This window comes from Cricetulus griseus (genome assembly GCF_003668045.3).
Source record: "Cricetulus griseus strain 17A/GY chromosome 1 unlocalized genomic scaffold, alternate assembly CriGri-PICRH-1.0 chr1_0, whole genome shotgun sequence".
NCBI lineage: Eukaryota > Metazoa > Chordata > Mammalia > Rodentia > Cricetidae > Cricetulus > Cricetulus griseus.
This window is the reverse complement of record NW_023276806.1, coordinates 135,573,825-135,596,691: the sequence shown is the minus strand read 5'-3', so window position 1 is coordinate 135,596,691 and position 22,867 is coordinate 135,573,825. Positions and strand designations below refer to the sequence as shown.

The 22,867-nt window shown below is 44.7% G+C and overlaps 1 protein-coding gene across 3 annotated transcripts in view; it reads right to left on the bottom strand.

Moving 5' to 3' along the window:
• The window catches only part of Tbc1d30 (TBC1 domain family member 30), a 70,083-nt gene that overhangs the window by 10,355 nt on the left and 36,861 nt on the right, over positions 1-22,867 (bottom strand). For all 3 annotated transcript variants that reach the window (XM_027392304.2, XM_027392306.2, XM_035451995.1), the window contains 6 exons: positions 21,664-21,729; positions 19,678-19,803; positions 17,123-17,308; positions 12,008-12,176; positions 9,456-9,624; positions 4,211-4,316 (listed from right to left, as the gene is read on the bottom strand). In XM_027392304.2, coding sequence (XP_027248105.1) covers positions 4,211-4,316; positions 9,456-9,624; positions 12,008-12,176; positions 17,123-17,308; positions 19,678-19,803; positions 21,664-21,729 — 822 coding nt within the window. The remainder of the gene's footprint in view (positions 1-4,210; positions 4,317-9,455; positions 9,625-12,007; positions 12,177-17,122; positions 17,309-19,677; positions 19,804-21,663; positions 21,730-22,867) is intronic.

Genomic DNA, 22,867 nt, shown 5'->3' with positions numbered 1-22,867 from the left:
CAACCAGTTACGTGTTTAGCACTCCACTGGGTGCTATAGAGAATGTAACATGAAGCCCTTTCATTAAAGGACCGAGATGTTACTTAGGAGGTTTGCACACTCCACAAAATAGCAAACAATACCAAATGATCTGCAAGTAATGTGCAATCAATTGCTGAACATCTTCCACACCAAAGATGTACCAGAGGAGGGCTGAGGTAACAGAGGAGAGACAGATGGCACAGGTGGGTGAATAAGAATTGTCCTGAATGGACCATCAGCAGGGACATGGTCTACGGAGGCTTGGGCAAAGACAGAGCTGTAGCTGGAGTGACAGCTGCAGCTGGGAGGCAGTGCAGAGAACCACTGATAAGGCATGGGGAAGCTGAAGCACACCTCCAGGCACCCTGTCTGGAAACAAGCCCACCGTCCTCCCTCATAAACACTGCTGTCTCGCAAGACAGAAACTGTAGGCTGCCCATTGTTTCCCCCATTTTTCCCCCTCAGTCCTAGACCATGTCCACAGCCTCATCCAGCCAATGTCACTTTGCATGTACTGTCTCTGTCCTGTTCTTGTCCTCACCCTTCACTGCCTCCTTCAAAGCCCTTCCTGGTGTCAGATTAACCCTTTCAACTCGACGCCTCACAGATTTTCCTGTATAGCTGACAGGAAGCACAAATCAGGCCATCTTCCTTCTGCACTTAAAAATCTTCTAGATCTACAGCTCCTGTTTCTCCCTCAGTCCAAAGAGACCCTACAACTGCAGTAAGTACAAACACTGACCTAAAGATGGAGCTGGCCTCCTTGTCACTTCCATAACCCAGGGCCTGAAGAGCAAACGCTTGTGGGGTCCCTTGACCGCCATGTATCATGCCAGCGTCATCTTTCGCACCTGCTGCTTCCCTGGCCACCATTGAGATTTACAGTGATATGTCTGGTTTTCAGGTGGATGAGGGGTGGACTTGTCAGTCTTCACTGTCAACTTGACTAGATTCAGATTCACCTGGGAAACACACCTCTAGACACTGGGGAGGGAAGGTCCATCCTGAATATGAACACCACCATGCATGGGCTGGCATTTGAAACTGAATAGAAAGGGAAATCCAGCAGCCCTCCCCTCTTCTCTGCTCCCTGGTCCTCCCAGATGTGAGAAATTCCATCTTTGTTTTCCTGATCACATGACTCTGCTGTGCCTGCCCTGGAGCCTGCCATGCCTGCCCTACCACAACGGACTGTGCCCATCTAAACCAAATCAAACTTTGTCTCTTAAGTTGCTTTTTTGTCATATTTGTCACAGGGAAAGCAACCAACAGAGCCACCAATAGCCTATTGTCTCTGCACTGGTGGCTTCAACACACACTGTCAGAGTGTGTGTCTCTGTTGCTGTGATTAACATCATAACCAAACCCAACCTAGGGGGAAAGGGCTGAATTCACCATACAAGGTCCTTTGATAACAGAAGTTGGGGCAGGAACTCAAACAGAAACCTAGAGGCAAGAGGAATACTGCTCACTGATTTGCCCAGCTTATGCTATTTTTTTTTTCTTTTTTCTTTTTGGTTTTTTTTGAAACAGGGTTTCTCTGTATTGCTTTGGAGCCTGTCCTGGAGCTTGTTCTGTAGACCAGGCTGGCTTTGAACTCACAGAGAGATCCGCCTGCCTCTGCTTCCTGAGTGCTGGGATTAAAGGCAAGCGCCACCAACAACTGGAGCTTATACTTTTATACAACCCAGAACAACCCACTCATGAGTGGCACCACCCACAGTGGAAAGAGCCCTCTCAATCAAGAAAGTGCCCCACAGAATTGCCTACAGGCCAATCTGATGGAGGCATTTTCTCAGTTGAGGTCCCCTCTCCCCAGATGACAAAACACACACACACACACACACACACACACACACACACACACACACACACACATTGACAACACACACACAGATATGCTGTGACATGTGTGCAACCCCAACACACAGGCACAGGGCTAGACAACTCCTATTCATCTTTAAAGGTAAAACCAGACATTAATTTCCTCATGGAAGCACCCTCTAACTTATCTCCTTCCCTGTATTCCCTTGGGACCCTGGGAATTAATTCTCCTTCACCTCAGTCCTATACATACCTCTCAATGAACAACCCCAACTTCCTCTTTCTATATGTTTCTCCAATATCTAAGCCCAGGACCTAACTTTTGGGATGGTCAATATTGGAGAAGTTCCAACTCATAGGACAATATAACAACCAAGTGACCAAAGCCAGAAGAGAATGATCACTCCCCGGCAGTAAAATGCTGACTGTATCAGAGCTGCAAGAAGATAGGAGGGCCATCCTCTATGAGTTTGGTTTAACTCAGCAAATGCTGACTGGAAAAAAAAAAGGCAAAAAACAAACCATGGATTCTCAATAAACATTTACTTCAGGAATTATTAGGCTTTCTGAGCAATTTTCATCTCAAGAACAAAAAGCTAAGCACAGGCTGTGTCCTCAAGGAACTTGCAACATTGCAGAGGAAATAAGATGCAGTCTTCCTACTCGGAAAAATGAGGTCAAAGCTCCCATGAGAGGCATAAAGGAGAGCATGAAATGAACACTTCTAGTTTAGAGGATGAGAGAAACTTCATGAAGGGCAGAGACTTCCTAAAGGAAGACATCCGAGGTCAGGAGAAGCAAGACTGTACAGGAGGTAGAGGTATGGAGGTGGGGTGTTTCCAGGTCCAAGCATGGAAAACAATCTGATCCAACATGAAGACACAGGCTACAAATGGGATGAACACTCAGGCACTCTGCCTGAAGGGAAAAGTCAGAGCATGGAATGATGACTCTGTGCTGCTCCATGGGCTGTGAAGAGCCCTTGGCGTTTCATAGAAGAAAAAGAAGAACTCGTCTCTCTTCAAACCCTGCTTTGAGCCCATAGTTCCAGCAGTTTTGTAGGACTTCTAGGATTTCATGCATGGAAAATGCCAGGCGTGGAAGTGGGCCACCGAATGATGCTCAGTAAAAGATGTCTCCCTCTCGGAGAGGAGAGCAAAGACCAGGATACATGAGAAAGGCTAGAACCAGAGCCCAGCCATTGGGGTCAGGCAGAACATTTCCTCTTTTGAGACAGGAAGAAAGAAGAGTGAGAGTCAACAGGGTACTGAGATCCAAATATGGATACCCAGGGAAGTCATATCACACTGTGAGTGTTCCCGGTAAATCAGACAGGTTCAGCTAAGAGCAAGAGTGCCTGAGAAGGAGCTGTGGTACCAGGAAGTGAGGACAGGGATGAGGATGATTTCTCCAGCCCTAGGAGTCTTAATTATATCGTTTGTTGGCTGAATTCCAGCACCCAATAATGACCACAGGCAGGGACCCCAACATGAAGGTGACACCAAGAGAGAGAAAAGAAAGCAAGTCCCAAGGACAGCCTTGTATACAATCCATAATTAATCTGGGACAAGAGGGAGAGACAGAAAGATTAGAAGGGACCCAAGCTACTAGATGGCAATGAGGATAAAATGATGTCCCAGAATCTAGTGGAAAAACATGCCAGGAAAATAACAAGCTCCTCATGTGTCTCCCACCCTGAAATGGACAATTAATATATAATATCACCGGTTGAACATAAACCAAGATGCAAACTGATCTTCATTTCACACACAGTAACTCCCTCCCCCTCATAAATATGTCACCCATAAGTCTCTTTCACAGGTCTCGGAAGTCCAGCCAGCAAGATGACTGAGCAGGTAAGAGGGATTGTCACACAAGTCTGACAAGCTTGGAACACTCAGTGGAAGGAGAGAAACAACCCTTGAGGGTTGCCCTCTGACCTCCACAAGTATGGCATGGTATGTGTATGCACATGCCTGCACTCACTCATATCAAACAATAATAAAGGTTTCCTTAATCTCAGAATCAGATTCACAACAAACAGCTGATGGTTTTGTTTTTCCCAGTTTGTTTTTGTACCTTATACCTAAACATGTCTAGGGAACAAATATCCATTGGTTTCTTCCTTCCTCTTGTGACAAAGATTCCTGTCAAATTATAAATAGATTCTTGGCCAACGGAAAAACTAAGTTGGAGGACTGGCCCAATACATTTCCCCAAGGTCAGGTTTCAAAATAACATTATCAGTCATTCCCTTGGTCTTGGGCTCCCCGTGCCCACAGTGCCCACACTGCCCATAGTACCCACACTACCCACAGTGCCCACACTGCCCACACTGCCTATACTGCCTACACTGCCCACTCACCTGCATGAGTTCATGGCTCTGCAGGAGGTCATTCTCCAACATCTCCTGGGTGAGGCGTCCCATGGTGCTGTAGAACTCATCCGCTGTTTCGCAACACTCTATCTGCCTAGATTTAAAAACAAAGTACAGAAAAGGGATTAAACCAGGGCATTCATGCTGCATCACAGATCCAAGACCACACGCTACCTCCCTGATCATAAAGTTGGTCAACAGAAGTATGAAGTTTTGCCACACTCTTGCAATATAGTCTGCTGTGGAGGAAAGAGCAGAACTACCAGGGGTGAGATGGTGACGGCCATTCGTACCTACCATACCAACTACTAGGAAGGCTGGCTCGAGAGGGGTCACTTGAGCCCAAGAGTTCAAGACCAGCCTTGGAAACACAGCAAGACCTAATTTAAAAAAAAAAAAAGACGACAAAACAAACACCAAAAGTAATTTTGAGGGAGTCATTATAGAACGATTTCCCATCTTCTCTTCACGGCTCCCTGAGCCTCACAGCCTCAGAGAGTGTCTTTATTCTTCCCATGTGACTCATTCTATACATCAGAATACACACCAGTGGCCAGAAATCAGAACCACGAAATTGGGAACCGAAAAGCAATTATCCCCTGTAGAAAACTAGTCAGTTCTAATCTGCAGGGACAGTGTGAATAGGCTGAATCCAAACCACAATCGAGTTAAAGAGCGTAGGAACTTTACATCAGTCTACAGATTCTTTTCACTGACCATCCGAATTCTTCTCGGGGAAGTGGCGGTCTCCTTGGAAACTATGAGACTGAGATTTTAACCTGTCTTCTAAAGAGGGGGAAAGGGAATAACACAGGACACTGGGCTCTAGGTGCCTCGGTTTCTTCATTACAATGGTTTTTGCATGGTATGATAATTCTATTTGCCTGCTAACCATAAGGCATGTTTTGATAGGTGCTGATGTTGGGCAATTTTCAGAGAGCCATTAAAAAAAACAAGAAAAACACATGTAATGAGAAGATCTTAGGCTCAAGTCCCTTCCGTACCACTGTGCAAATAAAAAAGTGAAATAAGGGCTGGAGAGATGGCTCAGAGGTTAAGAGCACTGACTGTTCTTCCTAGAGGCCCTGAGTTCAATTCCCGGCAGCCACATGGTGGCTCACAACTACCTTGAATGAGATCTGGTACCCTCTGCTGGCATGCAGGCAGAAGACTGTATACATAATAAATAAAATCTTTAAAAAAGGAAGAAGTAAAATAAAATGAGGAAGGACTATTACAAAATATGGCAGAGCCAGTGGACATAATAGAAAAAGTTTACGCTCACCCTGGGAAAATGCTTGGGATGGGTTTTGCAAAAATGTTCTGTGGCTGCCATGGAAGAAGAAGCATCGCAAAGACCTGATGCAGAAGACAGCAAGGCTGTCTGGGGAACCTCTTTGCTTTTCCCCAAGCTCAACTGACACTAATGGGAGGAAAATCATTGCAGAGCCAGTGGGAGCCTGTGAGCAGTGAAGATTGAGAGCTGCAGATCACATCTACCTTCGAAGCCTCTTCAGGACACAAGCAAGCCAGGGGGTTTTAACAGGGAGTGATGGAAGAGCCATGCCCTTGGCAAGGTTGGCCTCGTGGTGGCTTAGAATGTTTGGGCACAATTAGCAGGACCAAGGAGGACATATGCCAAGTGTGAGGTGATGAGTGTGGCAATATGGGAAGCCGTAAGAGAAAAAGCAGACAAAGAGATACTGTAACGGTGAGGTGGCAGAGAATCCAAAATGATTCTGCTACGTGGAAGGAATTCCAAGCTGCAGAAACCAGGTAAATAGAGGGGCCCCTCAGACGACAATATAAGGCACAAGTGTTACCTCGTTGTTCACAGACCTGAGGTCACCTACACACCTTGGATGTTTCCTCACATCTGTGGGGAAGCTTTACAGACACTGTAAAGCTCCAGGCTCGAGTCCCAGCCTGGCTCCCTCATTAGCTGCACAAACTGTGAGTGAGTTAATTAACCTTCCCGGGATGATTTTCTCACTTGAAAAGGCAGGGAGGAATAATCTCCCCCGTCCTGCAGGGTTATTGAGAGAACCAAATGAGATAATATACTCAAACTGCCTACTTTAATGATAGCACTGTCAGCACTGGATGGATGTTGGTGGCCTTCCCTTGCTCCTCACAAAGCCACAAGCTGAAAATATGTGTAATTATCACGAGCAAAACCCCTGAAACATTTACAATTCATAAACAGGAGCCATTGCTTAGTGTGGGGATTTACATAATGAAAAGCACAAATTCTAGAGCTGGGATGTCTTGGTTCAAAACTGCATCCCCCACTTACAAAATGGGTGATTTCAGCCAATCCATTAAATTCTGCGCCTTCATTCTCATATCTGTAAAATGAAGGTGGGCTAGAGAGATGGGCTCAGCAATGAAAAGTGCTTGCTGAGTTCAGTCCCCAGCACCCACCTTAAGTAGCTCACAACAACCATAATTCCAGCTCTGAGAGGATCCAGTACTCTCTTCTGACCTCCCTAAGCATCTGCTCGTGGGTGCACACACACACACACACACACACACACACACACACACACACACACACACGCACACGCACACGCACACGCGCGCGCACACGCGCGCGCACACACACACAGGCACATGCACACATATACACACATATGTAAATGTGCACTCACGCGCACACACACACACACACGCACACACACACGCACATGCACACGTGCGCGCGTGCACACACACACAGGCACATGCACACATATACACACATATGTAAACGTGCACTCACGCGCACACACACACACACACACACGCACGCACGCACGCGCACACACACACACAGGCACATGCACACATATACACACATATGTAAACGTGCACTCATGCACACACACACACACATGCACACACGCACACACACACACACACATGCACACACGCACACACGCACGCACACACACACACACAGGCACATGCACACATATACACACATATGTAAACGTGCACTCACGCACGCACGCACACACACACACACACACACACACACACACACGCACGCACGCACGCACGCACACACACACACAGGCACATGCACACATATACACACATATGTAAACGTGCACTCACGCACACACACACACACACAGGCACATGCACACATATACACACATATGCAAGCGTGCACTCATGCACATACAACACACAGGCCCATGCACACATGCATACATATACACACACATATACAAATATGCACTCATGCACACACATAAGCAAACATGCACTCATGCACACACATACATACACACACGATATACTCATACACATACAGATACATTTTAAAACAAAGACGGTAAAATACCAAACCATGTAGGATGATGAAGAAGCATTAATGAGCTAACATATGCAGAGCTCTTGGAAGACTGTCTGTACACTGCGAACACTCCGTGAGTTCCAGCTTTCATGTGCTGCAGTTATGATTTCACCAGTGACAATCCTGCTGCCACCCAGGGATAAATTCTGACATGTCAGAAAGTGGATATAGAGGAGCAGTAGACTCATCCCTTTTGCTCCCGCCTCATCATTGGGGACTAACAGCAAGGGACCAGCACTGGCCCATCATACAGTACAGTATAGCACTCTCCTATCTGAGTGCTCTAGACCATTGCCCAGTAATGGACCAGAATGTTCAGAGAGCTTACAGTGCGGAGTGTCTGGAAATACAGAAATGCATACTGGGCAAAAGTAAAAAGATAAGTAAAGGCCCTGCAAACCTCACAGAGGTAAATGTGTTGGATTGTCTGGAAATCATCATACAATAAAGACAAAAGCAAACAGCTTCGTGATGATTACAAATACATACATTAATGATGTTTTTAAACCCCTGAATTGATAGTTCCTGGATCTTCCCTTGTTTAAAAAAAATCTTTCCAGAAACAAGTTACTAATAAGAAGGCTAGTTAAAAACTTTCAAAACAGAGTGGGCAAGAAGGCTCAGTAGGTAAAGGGGCTTGCTGCCAAGTCTGGCAACCTGAGTTCTATCCTCAGAATCCAATTGGTACAAGAAGAGGACTAACTCCTGGAAGCTGTCTTCTGACCAACACACAATATGTGTGTTGGGCCATGGCACTGTGCACCCATGCACAGAAAGACACATAAATAAGTGTAATTTTTAAAAATTTAAGACAAAACACTGACAGTGGCTTATTAGTTTTCTGACATGTTATCATGGATGCCTACTCAAGTCATTCTCTATAAATTTCTCTGCTTTTTTAAGTTGGCAATAAAAGAGCAGAAAGTGCCATCTTTCTCGATACTAGGAAGGGGTAAGTGAAGTCTGGTTGGTGTTATGCTCTGGCAGAACCAGATTTGAACAGTCTAAGTAGTTCCTCATGAACGGAGAAGCACATGGTATAGTACTACTCACTATAAAAGCATAGACACACCTCCTACTGACTCTAGAGGAACAGGCACACCTCCTTCTGACTATACTGGCACAGGCACACCTCCTTCTGACTATACAGGCACAGGCACACCTCCTTCTGACTGGACAAGAATAAATACACCTCCTTCTGACTGGACAAGCATAAATGTACCTCCTACTGACTGTAACAAGCACAGGTATACTTTGCGTAGGGAACATCATTTAATTTGATCACAGCTCCGAAGGTAGAACAAAGTAAATTACAAAGATTCATAAATAACCAAAGAGCCAGGTATAGTGACATGCACCTATAGTCCTAGCATTTGGGAGGTAGAGCCTGGGGAGGAGGGGTGGAGAGTGGAAGGCCATTCTCCTTCTCATAGCGAGTAGAGGCCAGCCTATGCTAGATAAAACTCTGTCTCAAAAAAAAAAAAAAAAAAAAAGGAAGGAAGGAAGGAAGGGGAGGGGAAGGGGAAGGAAAGGGAAGGAAAGGGGGAAGGAAGGGAAGGGAAGGGAAGGGAAGGGAAGGGAAGGGAAGGGAAGGGAAGGGAAGGGAAGGGAAGGGAAGGGAAGGGAAAAGAATGCCAACTGTAATGTATTCCAGCAAGTCTGCCTATTTCTTTCCAGAAACAGCAGTTTCTTCTCTAGCTGTGTCACTTTCCTCTTCCATGGGCTTGTCTGGAAAGTCTCTGAGGATGGTCAGATACTTTGGAGAGGATCTGGAGGAAGCCTGCCATCCCTGACTAGATTCCCTTTCTCCCAGAGAATCCAAGGAGTCAAATGATGCTCTACACTGAAGAGCCCAAAGGCAGCTAGAGCCAGAGTACAGCTAACACTTACTCTCCCAGTTTTGCCCAGATGGCCAGTGACACCCTCAGGATGATCTCTGAACCTTCAAAGAAAACTGAGTCCCAGATCTTCAAAACCGTGTGGTTAGGGAGGCATGTGGCGAAGAGAGTGAGAAACCACTGCATTGTGAAGACGTTGGTGAGCGGGGGCTCATATCCACCTGAAACAAAACAAAACAGAAGTCCTCCAGAATGTTGTGAAGGCAGGTTAAAGGAAGTCCACAGACACCCGAACACAGAATAGCAGATATTTATTTAGGGAGCTCTCACACAATAACCACTTTGGTCTTCTGCCCCTGGAGGCACAGGGTTTGTATGCAATACAGGATGCTCAGACAACAACCCAAGAGAGAGCCCAAGTGAAACCCTACTCTCCCTTATAGGCCACATCCTAAGGCCCTTACCCCAAGTCTATTGGCGGAACAAAATGCCACTACATTTCCCCTTTTTTTCTAAATAAGAGAGTTTTAAACCTAATACAAGAACTGTATACAATGATAACAAATGTCAAGTATAGTCCAGGAGAAGGAAAGGTAAAAACATACATAAATTTAGACCTACAACCAGCAAAAGTAGCATTAAGCAAGAAACACATACTAACTGTCCAGGCCAAGGGTAATGACATATAACAGAGATTACTCGATTAGCTGTCCTATTCTTGTAATCTGTTAGACGCACAGTGCCTGTTCTTTCTTCCACACCTACTCAAATAGTGCTGCCTCCTGGCTGCTTTCGTCAAATCCCTTAACGATTCTTTCTTCCTTTTTCCCCCTCCCATGTTTCTAGAAGAAACATTTTTAACAGAAAACTCCAAGAACACTTGAGCATCATAAATTCTTCACCATACTTCAGAAATCTTTGCCTGAACTAAATCTGGGTCTACTTATTGAAGTCTTCTTAAAGTTAAGGAGGAAGTTCTCCTCACCAAAACATTGTAAAAACAACCAATTGCATCACCTCAAAAACAAACACCAGGGCTGGGTGTAGAACAGTAGTAACCTAGTGCTCACCGGGCACCTCAGAGACCCAGGATCAAACCTCAGCACCACCCAAATGAAAAACAAAAACAAAAATGCCAGCAGACTTTCAAAATCTTATAGTTCCTACTTTAATTCAAATGTAGCTATTATAACTAAAATTATTTAATAAATTACTTATCTCTTAAATTATATAATTCCCTTATCACAACTGAAAGAAAGAAAATAAAGTGGAAAAGTTCCAAATTATTTAGATGTTAGACAACTTTAAGATATTTTGAACTAAGTGATACACAATTTTAAAGACAGATCTAAGGTCCAGTCCATTTTGAAATTTCTGAATTCACTAAAAGCTCACCACTCCTTCCCACTCTGATTGACTATAAATTTGTCTATTAAATTTTTAGATGGATGCTTCCAATGGCTGTCAATAATATAACCTTCTACAGATAAGTAAAAACAAAACAAAGAAAAAGGCATTTTCTTCTCTCCTGTGAACAAATATTTGTGTGGAGACTAGATTCTGAGGTAATTGTGATCAGGAACAAAGGCACTGGAGGAAAAACATGTATTTCAATAGCTTGTGTTTGCCACCACCATGAAAATATAGTCATAGTACCACCAAACCACACAAGAAGATCATTAGACGCACTTGACTGTCTCAAAAACCTCCAGTGTATTTTAACAACAACTAGACCTTCAAAACCTGTTAATATAGCCTGGCATGCTGGTGCAAACTGGTAATTTCAGCACCAAGAGGCTGAGGCAGGAGAATTTCTGTTAAGTCTGAGGCCAGCATGGGATACACAGTGAGACCGTGTCTCAAAAACAGCACCAAAATCCTTTATGGTGTCGTCCATCATTTCATTTCACCTCCTTTTTTTCTGGTGGTGGTGGCACAAGGGATCAAACCTAGGGTCTTGACACATACTGGATAAGCACCGTCATTGAGCTGCAACCCCAGTCCTGTGTTCCCAGCTTTAAATGATGCAGGCCAGGCTTCAAGCGCAGTCCACCACAGTAACTGGCAATCACAGACACTCAGCAAATATCTGACTATTCTTTCTGGCGTTCAGAGTGAACATGGTTGAGGAAGTGCCCCAAGTAGGCACATTATAGCTAGGAGGAGCCAGTGACCTCCAGAGCCACTCTTCTATAACCTTATTGCTTCTGCCAAGGTCATGTCTGTGCCTAACTGTCCTGCACCTGTAGCTTAGTTTTAACAAAGTTCTACTGGTGCCAGTTTAGTTTAACTGACTCAGAAAGCATGTGCACCAGTCTCCATGCAGAGTTCAACGGACCCCATTAGTTGCTGATCTGGAATCAGCTCAGGGTTAGGCTCTCACCCAACCACCTGCCCATGCCTATTCAAAGTTTCAGCACATGGCCCTACATATTTTCAGTTCTGTGTCTGATATATGAGAATGGAAGTATTTGATGGCACTGCAGTCTCTAAACAGAAATACCTGGCAACCTATGCTTCCACCCAGAACTTAAGCTCATAGGTAGAGTGGAACCAGACTAGCAGAATACTTCCAGAAATGTAACAGCCGTGAGCCGTCCTCACCTCCGCTCTCTTTGTTTGCCGTTCTCTGAAGGGCATCGAGGTGCTGAGACAGCTCGGGGAGCTTCATCCTCAAGAGGTCTCTGAAGACAGCCATATCCACAGACAGTGCCCGAAGGTTATTGACAAAGTAGCTCTCAGGAAGTACCTTATCGATCAGGTAAATCATAATCTATAAAAAAGAAGGTAAAAAGACTGCTTCATATCTACCAGGATCCCAACACTCCTAGAAGAAAAAGCACATCCAAACAGACAAAAAACGCTAACCAAAGCACACATTCCTCCCAATGCCTCAGAAACCATTTCAGGACTCACCTACACCTGCTGCAAGGAGCGGGTGGCATAATTAGCTTAGTAACCCAAAGTCAGCTGTGCTGCAAAGTTTCTAGAAGGACTGCCAGACCTGAGTTCATCCCATCTGTAGCTGTGATTACACAACCCTCGGCCTCATGGAGAAGCACAAGCTCCCTGCATTCAGCAGGATCCTCGATCCTGGCTCCTTGATGTCATCAGTTTTACAACCTGGATACAAAAATCCCACGAGCTAGCCTGTCGTAAAACACCCACATAAGGCAGGCCTCACCATGCACTGCATGCACTTCATGGCCACCTGGGCTATCAGAGTGACCGACACCAGTTGTAGAGAACCTAGCTAGTTTTTGTTTGCACACTTTTTTTAAAAATTGGTTCTTCTCATAGCTGTGTCACATGAGCTCCTCAAATTACCGTTTTGTTCTGACCGCTGTACTTGTGGTGCCTTTTCTAAAATGTCAAAAGCCACTCAAATGACCCAACAAAGCAAACACCAGTTCAGTGCATAGCCTTTCCCAGTCTGTTTGATGCTGTGTGATACTCCAGCTCCCCAGAACACCAGAAAAGCAAAGACCCAAGCCACAGCTTGCTCTGTATGCTAGTGGAGAAATCCCTGTCTCAAGATCCCACAAAACCCATTTTTAAAAAAAGAAGTTACCTTTTAGTCCTGCCAAGGGCCCATTTTTCCCCCCTTGTGGTTTTTTACTTCTATTTGTCAGGTCTTATCTCTGTATGTCAGGGCAGATGCCGGAGAAATCCCTTTGCAGCCATCCACAGAGGTTGGGCAGGCCCAAGGAGTCATAGCTTTGTTATATTAGGACAGGACTTACCAAGTAAACAGATCACCTGAGAGGCAGAAGCTCAGCCACAGGGAAGAAAAGAAAAAAAAAAAAAAGTCCACCTAGTCCCTGCAGAGGGAGAACCAGAAGAGGGAGGAGGGAATGGGGTCAGAGCACAGAAGAGCAGATTCACAGTAGAGCAGACGGCTGTGGCTGGCATGGGTCATCAAAAGATGAGGTGGTAAAATAATGGACACAAACTCAAAGGTCATAATCTGACACTGTTACACTTCTCACCTAAGTTATATAGCACTGAGAAAATAGATTTACTTATTTATGGTGCTGAGGACCTAACCCATATACTAAGCAATATGAAAATCCCAAGAGCTGGCCAGTCGTAAAACGCCCACAGTAAGGCAGACCTCAAGATGCACTCATTGCCACCTGGGCTACCCGAGGCCCATTTTACTTGGCCTCCCATATTCCAGGCAATCAACTTCACTCCGGAGCTGCAGCCCAGCCCTAACCCATTTGTATTAAGAAATTATGACCTCTTTAAAGCTACAAAAGATTCTTCAGTTGTGCTGGTAAAATCTGTGCATATGCATGTGTGATGGGGAACCTGTGGTATATGCATGTTTACACGTGTACAAGTACACATGACGGGCCGAGGATGACACGGGGCACCTTCTTCTATCACTCTGCACATCATTTATTGAGGCTGAGTAACTAGTCTGACTAGCTAGCTTGTTCCCTTAGGGACTGCCTGATTCTGCCTCTGACATGCAGGAGTGACAGGCAGGCCACCACATCCGTCCAACTTTCATGTGAATTCTGGGGGTCTCAACTGCTGTACCCACTGTGTTACTTTGTTCTTTGACATCTGAGCCATCTCTCTCACCCCAATTATGCTAGTCATTCTATGACACAATAAAATCTTCAGTCTAATGTCATCTCAAATTCTGATATGAAGTCATAGGAGACAGCCCCCCCCCCACTCACTACCCACGACTGGATTCCAAACACGGAGTATTACATCATAGATTAAGATGAGGAAGAAGGAACGGGAGCACTTGAAAGTTTTAACGAACACTTCGAAACAAAACAGCTAAAAGGGAAAAGCGCGGTAATTGCTGAGGAAGAGGAAAAGCAGCTGGCTTGTTTTTATGGATTTCCCCCATCATTTATCTTGCAAAAGCTAAAACAGCTGCTAGAAAAACACAGACCTGCAGTAAGTCATTCCCTGGGCATCAGGAAGGTCCCCTCACGAACCTCAGCTTCCTCTGCCTGGGCAGCATCTACCAAGGTCCACACGTCCTCATGCGTCACCACATGAGGTATCTCATGGCGCTGAACTCATTCTCGGTCTTATTTTGTTTAGTATTGGTTTTATTTCTACTTTTTCTTTTTAAGCAGGATCTGACTTTGGACTTGTTACGTAGCCAAGGCTGCCCTTAAACTCCAGGTCCTCTGGCTGGAGAGATTTCTCAGTCAGTAAGAGCACTGACTGCTCTACCAAAGATTCTGAGTTCAATTCCCAGCAACCACATGGTGGTGGCTCACAATTGTCTATAACTCCAGTTCCAGAGGATCCAACACCCTCACAGAGACATACATGTAGGCATAGCACATAAAATAAAGGTAAGGTCATTATTTAAATAAAAAAAAAAAACTCCTGATCCTCATGCCTCCATTTTCCAAGTGCTTGGATTATAATGTGTTCACCACCAACCTTAAGCCCCAATATGTTTTGTTTTGTTTTGTTTTGTTTGAGACAGTTTCTCTGTGCAGCCCTGGATGTCCTAGAACTCACTCTGTAGACCAGGTTGGCCTCAAACTCACAGAAATCAACCTGCCTCTGCCTCCCAAGTGCTGGGGTTAAAGGTGTGCATCACCACCCCTAAACCCCAGGCGGGCTTTTTTCTGTGTTTTTAAGCCCTCAAGGATTATTGATCCATTCTGTGGTCTGACTGGCACGTACACACCTCCCCTAGAGCTCTCATCCTGCCTCCACTCTGAGACACTTATTCCAGCTTTTCAACAGAATGCTTCCTACTTCAGACACACAAACTATTCCTGAGGAAAAACAAATACTAAAGCTGTGGACTGGGCTAACCTCAAACTCACAGACATCCTCCTGTCTCTGCCTCCTGAGTGCTGGCATTAAAGGCGAGCACCATCACGCCCAGCCTAAATTGCTTCTGAATTTTAAGCATCCCCAAGTCACACACAGACCCATCACTGCCTTTCCCTCTAGCTGCCGCTGCTGCCTTTTAGATGAACGGGTAGCTTTGAAGCTATTGCCTTCAATACATAAACAGAAAAAGTGAGAGGGTGTATGCACTCCAGGCTGGGTTTATAATTAAGTCTACAGCAATATGAATAAAACCAGGTGGAGCATTTGTTTATTTTTCCATGTCACCAAGATATTCCCCACAGTCAAGCAGGTGGAGGCTTGAATACAAAGATTAAATCTCATACGTCACAAACGCTACAGTCAACATCAGTTTGGAGTTCAGCTATGACTTGGAAAAATCACACTGCCTTAAGCAAATGAGGCAATGGTGCACTCCATGTGTGCAAGGCTTCATTTTTCATGTATACTCTGTGATGGTTTAAAATTCAGATGGCCCCCATAGACTCATAGATTTGGATGTTTGGCTCCCAGTTGGTGGGCTGTTTAGGAAGAATTAGGAGATGTGGCCTTGTTGGAGGTTTCAAAAGTTCAAACCAGCCTCCCCTCCCTCTCCCTCTTTGCCTCCCTTCCTCTCCCTCGCTGCCTTCCTCCCTTACCTCAGATTAGGATATAAGCTCTCAGTTACTACTCTAGCACAACACTGGCCTACGTGCCACCATGCTCCCCGCCATGATGGTCATGGACTGACCATCTGAAACTATAAGCAAGCAAGCCCCAATTAAATGCTTTCTTTAATAATAGCTGCCTTAGTCATGGAGTCTCTTCACAGTGGCTGACTTACCCACTCATATTCAGATCTCTAATCTTAACACCACTAGTGTCTTCAGAACTACTTTCAACTACAACAGGCCTTAGACATCAAAGACACCATTTACTGTCATAAGCATTCTCCATGGAGACACCTCCCATAGACACATCTCCTTACCTCCTCTCCACTTTGTCTCCAAGACCAGACTAAAACATTCAAGTAAGACAGTCCAACCAGATTAAACATAACTGTGTGCTAGGCAGGCAACTTCAAATCTGATCCCCAGGAGTCTCCATCTTCTGCTTGTGTGTGTGTGTGTGTGTGTGTGTGTGTGTGCGCGCGCCATGCCCCTCTCTGTCAACAGGGTCTCAAGTGGCTTGGCCTGGCCTTGAAGTCATTATGTAGCTGAGTATGGTCTTGAACTCCTCCTGACACTCCTGCCTCCACCTCCACCACATATCAGAACTGCAGAAGTACACTAGCATGCCGGGTCTATGCAATGCTGGGACCTGAATCTTGTGAAGGTTATGCCAGCCGTCTACCACCCAAGCAATATCCCTGGCCTGAAAGTCACTTCTATAAGTCCTCCTTCCCCTGAGGTATAAACTGACCTGGTGACCATGGGAATGGAAAAACAACAGCAATCACAGGGGACATTTGGCTGCAAATATATAACCTCTTCTATCTTACAGGGTGTCATGTTTTGACCAGTTTGGGCTGGGGGACCTTACAGGGCAAGAAACTAAAAGGCCTCCAGTCAATCACCATCAAATACCTGAGACCCCCCTCACTCAGTTCAACAGCCTGTGAGGAATTCAGCCTTGTCAACAACTGCTGAACATACTCAGCAAACACCCTTGACATTCAAACCTTCAAGTAAGATCAAAAGGGTCACCATCATGAAAGCCAGAGCGATAGGCCCTTGAACTGGCTAAGGCATGTCACCTGACATGGCTTTAACTTGGGGAAATTCCACCACAGGTAATTAATTACAAAGGGATTAGAAGGGGAGAGACATCAAAGGAGAGAGTTAGGGTCCCAACTTCGGCATCCAGTTGCCTGTGTCTGAATTTGATACTCACTTTCAGTGCATCCCCCTCGTTGCCTTCCATCACTTCCAGAATCAGAGCAGCTAGGATGTTGAAGCCTTGGCAGTACCCCACATTCTTGTTCCAACGGGCGTACGCCAACAGCACCCGCTTCAGTACCACCCTGTCCTGCTCAGCCTCCTGGCCGCAGTAGGAGCTACAGCCCGTGCGATGCAGATCCTAAGGGGGGGGGGGAGTTTTAAAAATTATCACCTGCTATGGTTTGGATCCATGCTCTTGAAGGGGCTACTGAGAACCTCTCTCCTCTCTTCCTCTCCCCTCCCCTCCCCCCCTCTCTTTTGCTGGTCTTCATGAAGTGAGCAGTATTTCTCCTCTGCTCACACTTGATGCCACCATGATGCCTGCCTACCACAGACCCAAAACAATGTGTCAAAACACCCTCTCAAACAATGAGCCAAAATGGATTTTTCTCCTTATGAGTTGACTGTCTCAGATATTTTTCACAGCTTGGTCACTGTGATTGAAAGCTGACTAGAAGAACTGCTAATATACTTCCTCAGGAAAAAAAATATATATATATTTTTTTATATATATAAGATTTTTATTTTATATAAGATATATATATATATCTTAAGTTCTTTCCTCACTTTGCCTTCATCTTTATCAACTTAGATATTGAATTTTGAATTTATATTTGAATGAGAGCCAGGACACTCTTTTGAATTGTGTTTTCCTACTGCCTTCAACTATGCCATCTGAGAAAGAGTTACAGAGACATGTTTTAGTCAGGCAGATGTTCTGAGAGTGCTTCTAGAATCAACACAAAGAGGTACTCAATGAACAAAACTCCATTACAATTTCCTGTAAGTCAAGAGCCTTTTTAAAGGTGTCCATTAGTCATGTTTGCATACATAGCCATTTCAGCATGTAATGTGGGGTGCTAACATTAATCCTTTGAACAAAATATGGTGTGAGGCTTATCTGCTAAAGCTATAACACTAAAGACTAGATTAAAACAGCAAAGTCATTATGTTGTACAGAGACATTATCCTATGCAGATCACGCTATACATTTCTACAATACAGACCGTAACACCTGCTGCTCTTCAATGTGCAATGGGGCTAATATCTTTAATTATCAAGATGACCATGGTTTTCAGGAGAGAAGATCATTTTCCTGATGGAGCATTTGTTTCAATGAAAACAATTAATTTTTATATATTTGTATATGATTATAAAATGTGCATTGCCTAAACCAGTTACTGACGTGCACCCCTTTAATCCCAGCACTCAAGAGGCAGAGGCAGAAGCAGAGGCAGGTGGATTTCTCTGACTCTAAGGCTAGCCTGGTCTACATAGTGAGTTCTAGGCTATCCAGGGATACATAGTGAGATCCGGCTTCAAAAAGAAACAGGGCCGGAGGAGAGTTGGCTCAGAGGTCAAGAGCTCTGGCTGTTCTTCCAGAGGACACGGGTCCAATTCTGAGCATCCAGATGCTGTTTGTAACCGTCTGTAACTACAGTTCCAAAGGATCCATTGCCCTTATCTGACTCAAGTAGGTACCAGGAATGGCAGTGATACACAGGCATACATGCTGACAAAATACCCACAGACATAAAATAAGATAATGCCTTTTGAAACCGCATCCATTGCCTTAACTCATAACAGAAAGGGATTATTCCAAATATGAAGTTTTGTCTTATGCGGAAATTCCAAATAACGTATTAGAGCATGGATAATGCAAAGGGTTTCAGTATGCAACGTGCAATGCCACGATTTTTTTTTAAATGTTCGTTTGAAACAAACCCAGTTAGATCAGAAAGTAGCTCGTTTTAGTTTGTTCTTCCTCCCTTTAAAAAAAAAATGGATTTAAATGTGCCAACACATTAGCCATCTTGTGGTGGCCAAAATGCAGATGAGACAGCCTTCCTTTTCATATCCCAGCTTAGCATCCCACTGTGGAACACTCACAAAATCAAAGCCCACGTGCCCGAGCCTTATGTACAATGATTATTCTGGTACCAAATGAAATCAGCATTGTTGGCTCTCAGCATCAGCTGCAACAATGAAGACATACAGCCACAGCTGCCCCCACAGCTGACCTGAACTGAACACCAAACCACCTGGTTTAACGAAGATCTCTCAGCCAACCCCAACTATCTATAAATTAACATTTAGATTAGCAAAGGCTCTAATAAGAGCCAGACATTTCTAATACGAAATATACCCTCCTCTAAATCGCTCGGTCCAATGATTTTAATTTGAAAGTACAATTGGTATCCCTGACCTATACTAAGGAAAATTAAAAGGAACTTCAATCTCCTATTGTGTAACAAAATTAGATCAATCAGATATGCATGGAAGCTCATCCATATTTTCTCAATTTTTTTTTTCTGGCAACATTTAAACTTATGAGGCAAGGCACAGTCAAGTTCTCCACACAAAAGCTACTAAGTGCTGGGATAAAGGGGCAGATCATATGTAGATGATCAGACACGGAGGTCATTCGACCCTCTGTCTAGGAGACGTTTGGCTCTGTGATTCCTTTTTTGCTGCATTTGAACAGGAAGGGGAGTTCATGAGTGTCACCTTGACTATCTGGATCCCCATAGAGTCGTCATCAGGATTGCTTCTCTCATTGAAAGTGAAGCGCATGGTTTTGTCCCAGTCGATGGCTATACTGTGCAAGTAGTGATCTGCCAACGTCAGCCAAACCTAAAGGGTCGAGTAAATAGAGAACATCAGTGAAACAGAATGCCTGCTTTTATTAGAAAACTAGGATCACATCCAGGAAGGGATAGGAACTGTTCCGAGGTCAGGGCTAGCTCGTACATGCAAGTCTGGTTTGCCGTGTTAAAAGGAACCCTGGAGGGTCTTTCATTCTTTCTTGCAATAAATATTTGTTGAGGTCCTACTCTGTGCCAACTAACAAACTAATCATAGAAAAGAAAATTTTATTTTGGTTCATTGAATAGGCTGAATAATTCTATAACCTTGTGGGTTTTTTTTTTTTTTTTTTTGGTTTTGGGAGGCTTTTTGTTTTTTGTTTTTGTTTTTTGTTTTTTTGTTTTTTGTTTTTTGCTTAATCCTAAATCATTCCCTGCTTGGGCAACAGCTACTTGGTCACACGTGGATGTTTTTTTTTTCCCCCACAGAGGACTTAAACCTCCTCCCACACACAATTCTGACAGATGGATTCCCAGAATGAATAATTTTTTTTCAAGCGTCAGTAGGTATTTTCACTCCTTTACCTGACCAAGAAAATCTAATTCTGAAAAACAAATTTGGTAAATCCATATTAATATTCACTTGAGGAAACACTTGTGTTCAAATTCCAATGTTAAGATTGCATTTTTAAAATTAATAACCTTCGAGTACATTTCAAATTTCATGTATTTGAACATAGCTTGGCAACCAGCTTCTATGCATCAGAACCCTGCTCAAAGGCCCACTGGATACCTTTGTGTTAGATACCTATAGGGCATCTCAACTGCAACAGATGTCAGATCAGTTACCCCACCCACCACTACTCCAATTATACACACAGACATACACACCTGTCCCTCCCGTCTGCACCAACGGCAGCTCTCCCTTTCCAGCCACTTGGGCCAAAATCTTCAGGTCACCTATGACATCCCATTTACGTCTGGTATTCAATCCATTGGGCATTCATCTCAGCTCAGCCTTCAAAACACATCCAGAATCTAACCCCTCTCACCGCCTCTAAGAACCACAACACTGGTCCTGTTCTTGTCGGTATTAGAGTCCACATGTTTCCTGGTTTGCACCCTCATGTCTCATATGCTCAAGGCAACAGAGTATCCCATCTGACCAGCCAGTTTGGAACTTCCCAGTGTTCGTGTTCTCTCTCTGTCTCTGTCTGTCTGTCTGTCTGTCTGTCTGTCTGTCTCTGTCTGTCTGTCTCGGTCTCTCTGTCTCTCTCTGTCTCTCTCTGTCTCTCTCTCTCTCTCTCTCTCTCTCTCTCTCTCTCTCTCTCTCTCTCTCTCTCTCACACACACACACACACACACACACACACACACACACACACACATACACACACACAGAATGAAGAGCCCTAGTGCTTCTACAACCTAGGAGGGCATTCATGACCTAGCCACTCACATGGTCTCTAGACCTGTCCCTATTGCCTCCCCCCTCCTCAATGAACCTCCCCTGTAGCTCTCACTGAGAGCTGAGAACTGAGTGCCTTCCCTCAGGCAGCTGCAGCTGACTGCTCACTTCCTCCTTCAGGGCCCTACTCACATGTCACTTTCTACATAAAATTCCACCTCCTTATCCCTATTCTCCCACAGTCTCGTTTCTTTCTCTGCTTCCAGCCCTCTACAGCACTTATCCCTGGGTGGCACACCATATTTGATTCACTGTAAGTCCTGTGAGGAACAAATATCCCATCTGCTGTTGTTTCCACTGCTGCATCCCTAGCAAATATTACCTGGCACGAATAATAAATACCCAGCACATGATTAATGAAGAATATTCTTTTGACTTCCCAGACATTGGAATGGACAGAATGATGGTCCTTTTGCATTTTAGCCCTGTGGGCCCACTTACCTTTCTCCTCCATTCCTTTGGGATCCCTGTTGATAGTCTGGCAACTGCTTTGAGGGCATCGTACCACTAGGACCAGAGAGAAACATGAGAGAAGCAATAATACGGACCTGGAGCAACACTTGTCAGGCTTCCTCCATCTGGACATCTGTGCTAGCTGTTTTTATGTCAACTTGACACAAACTAGGGTCACTCAACAGGAGGGAGCCTCAATTGAGAAAATGCCTCTGTGAGATCTGGCTATAGGCAGGTCTGCAGGGCATTTTCTTAGTCATTGAGTGTGGGTGCTGCCATCCCTGGGCTGATGGTTCTGGGTTCTATAAGAAAGAGGGCTGAGCAAGCCATGGGGAGCAAGCCAGTAAGCAGCACCCCTCCATGGCCTCTGCATCAGTTCCTGCCTCCAGGATCCTGCCCTGTGTAGTAAGATGTTTTTTTTTCTCTTTGGGGGGACCTGCCACCAGCTCCCCAGTGAATCACACATGGAGGCTTTTCCTTAGCCTTAGCTTGGCTTGTTTCTAGCCAGCTTTTCTTACCTAAAATTATCCCATCTACCTTTTGCCTCTGGGTTTTTCCTGTTCTCTTACTTCTGTAAATCTTACTCTTACTCCATGGATTGCTGTGTAGCTGGCTCCTAATGTCCTCCTCTCCTTGTTCTCTCTTTTCTCCTCTTCCTCATTTCTCCTTCAATTTAGACTCTCGGCCTGCCAGCCCCACCCATCCTTGCTCCCGCCTTGCTATTAGCTGTTCATCTCTTTATTAAACCATCAGGTGTTTTAGTCAAGCAAAGAATCACAGCTTCACAGAGTTCAACAAATGCAGCATAAACAAAAGTCTCACCCCTTAAAATAATATCCTACCACAGCCCTGTTTGAGTTCTTGTCCTGAATTCATTTGATGATGAACTATGATGTAGAAGTGTAAAGTGAATAGACTCTTTCCTCCCACAACTCACTTCAGTCATGGTGTTTCATCACAGAAATAGCAACTCTGACTAAGACAACATCCATAGTACATGAGAAAATTAACACCGCACCCTAAGACACAGGGCTCCTCTCTGTCAGGAGTTATCTTTCTTCGGTCTGTAAGGATCTCAAGCCTTAAGTGTCCTAACTAAATACACCTGTTACCCATTTGGCCCCAACTGCTAGAAAGATCTGAAACAAAAGGCCACACATGAGTTAAAAATCTGCCCGTGAGCTTTCTGTGG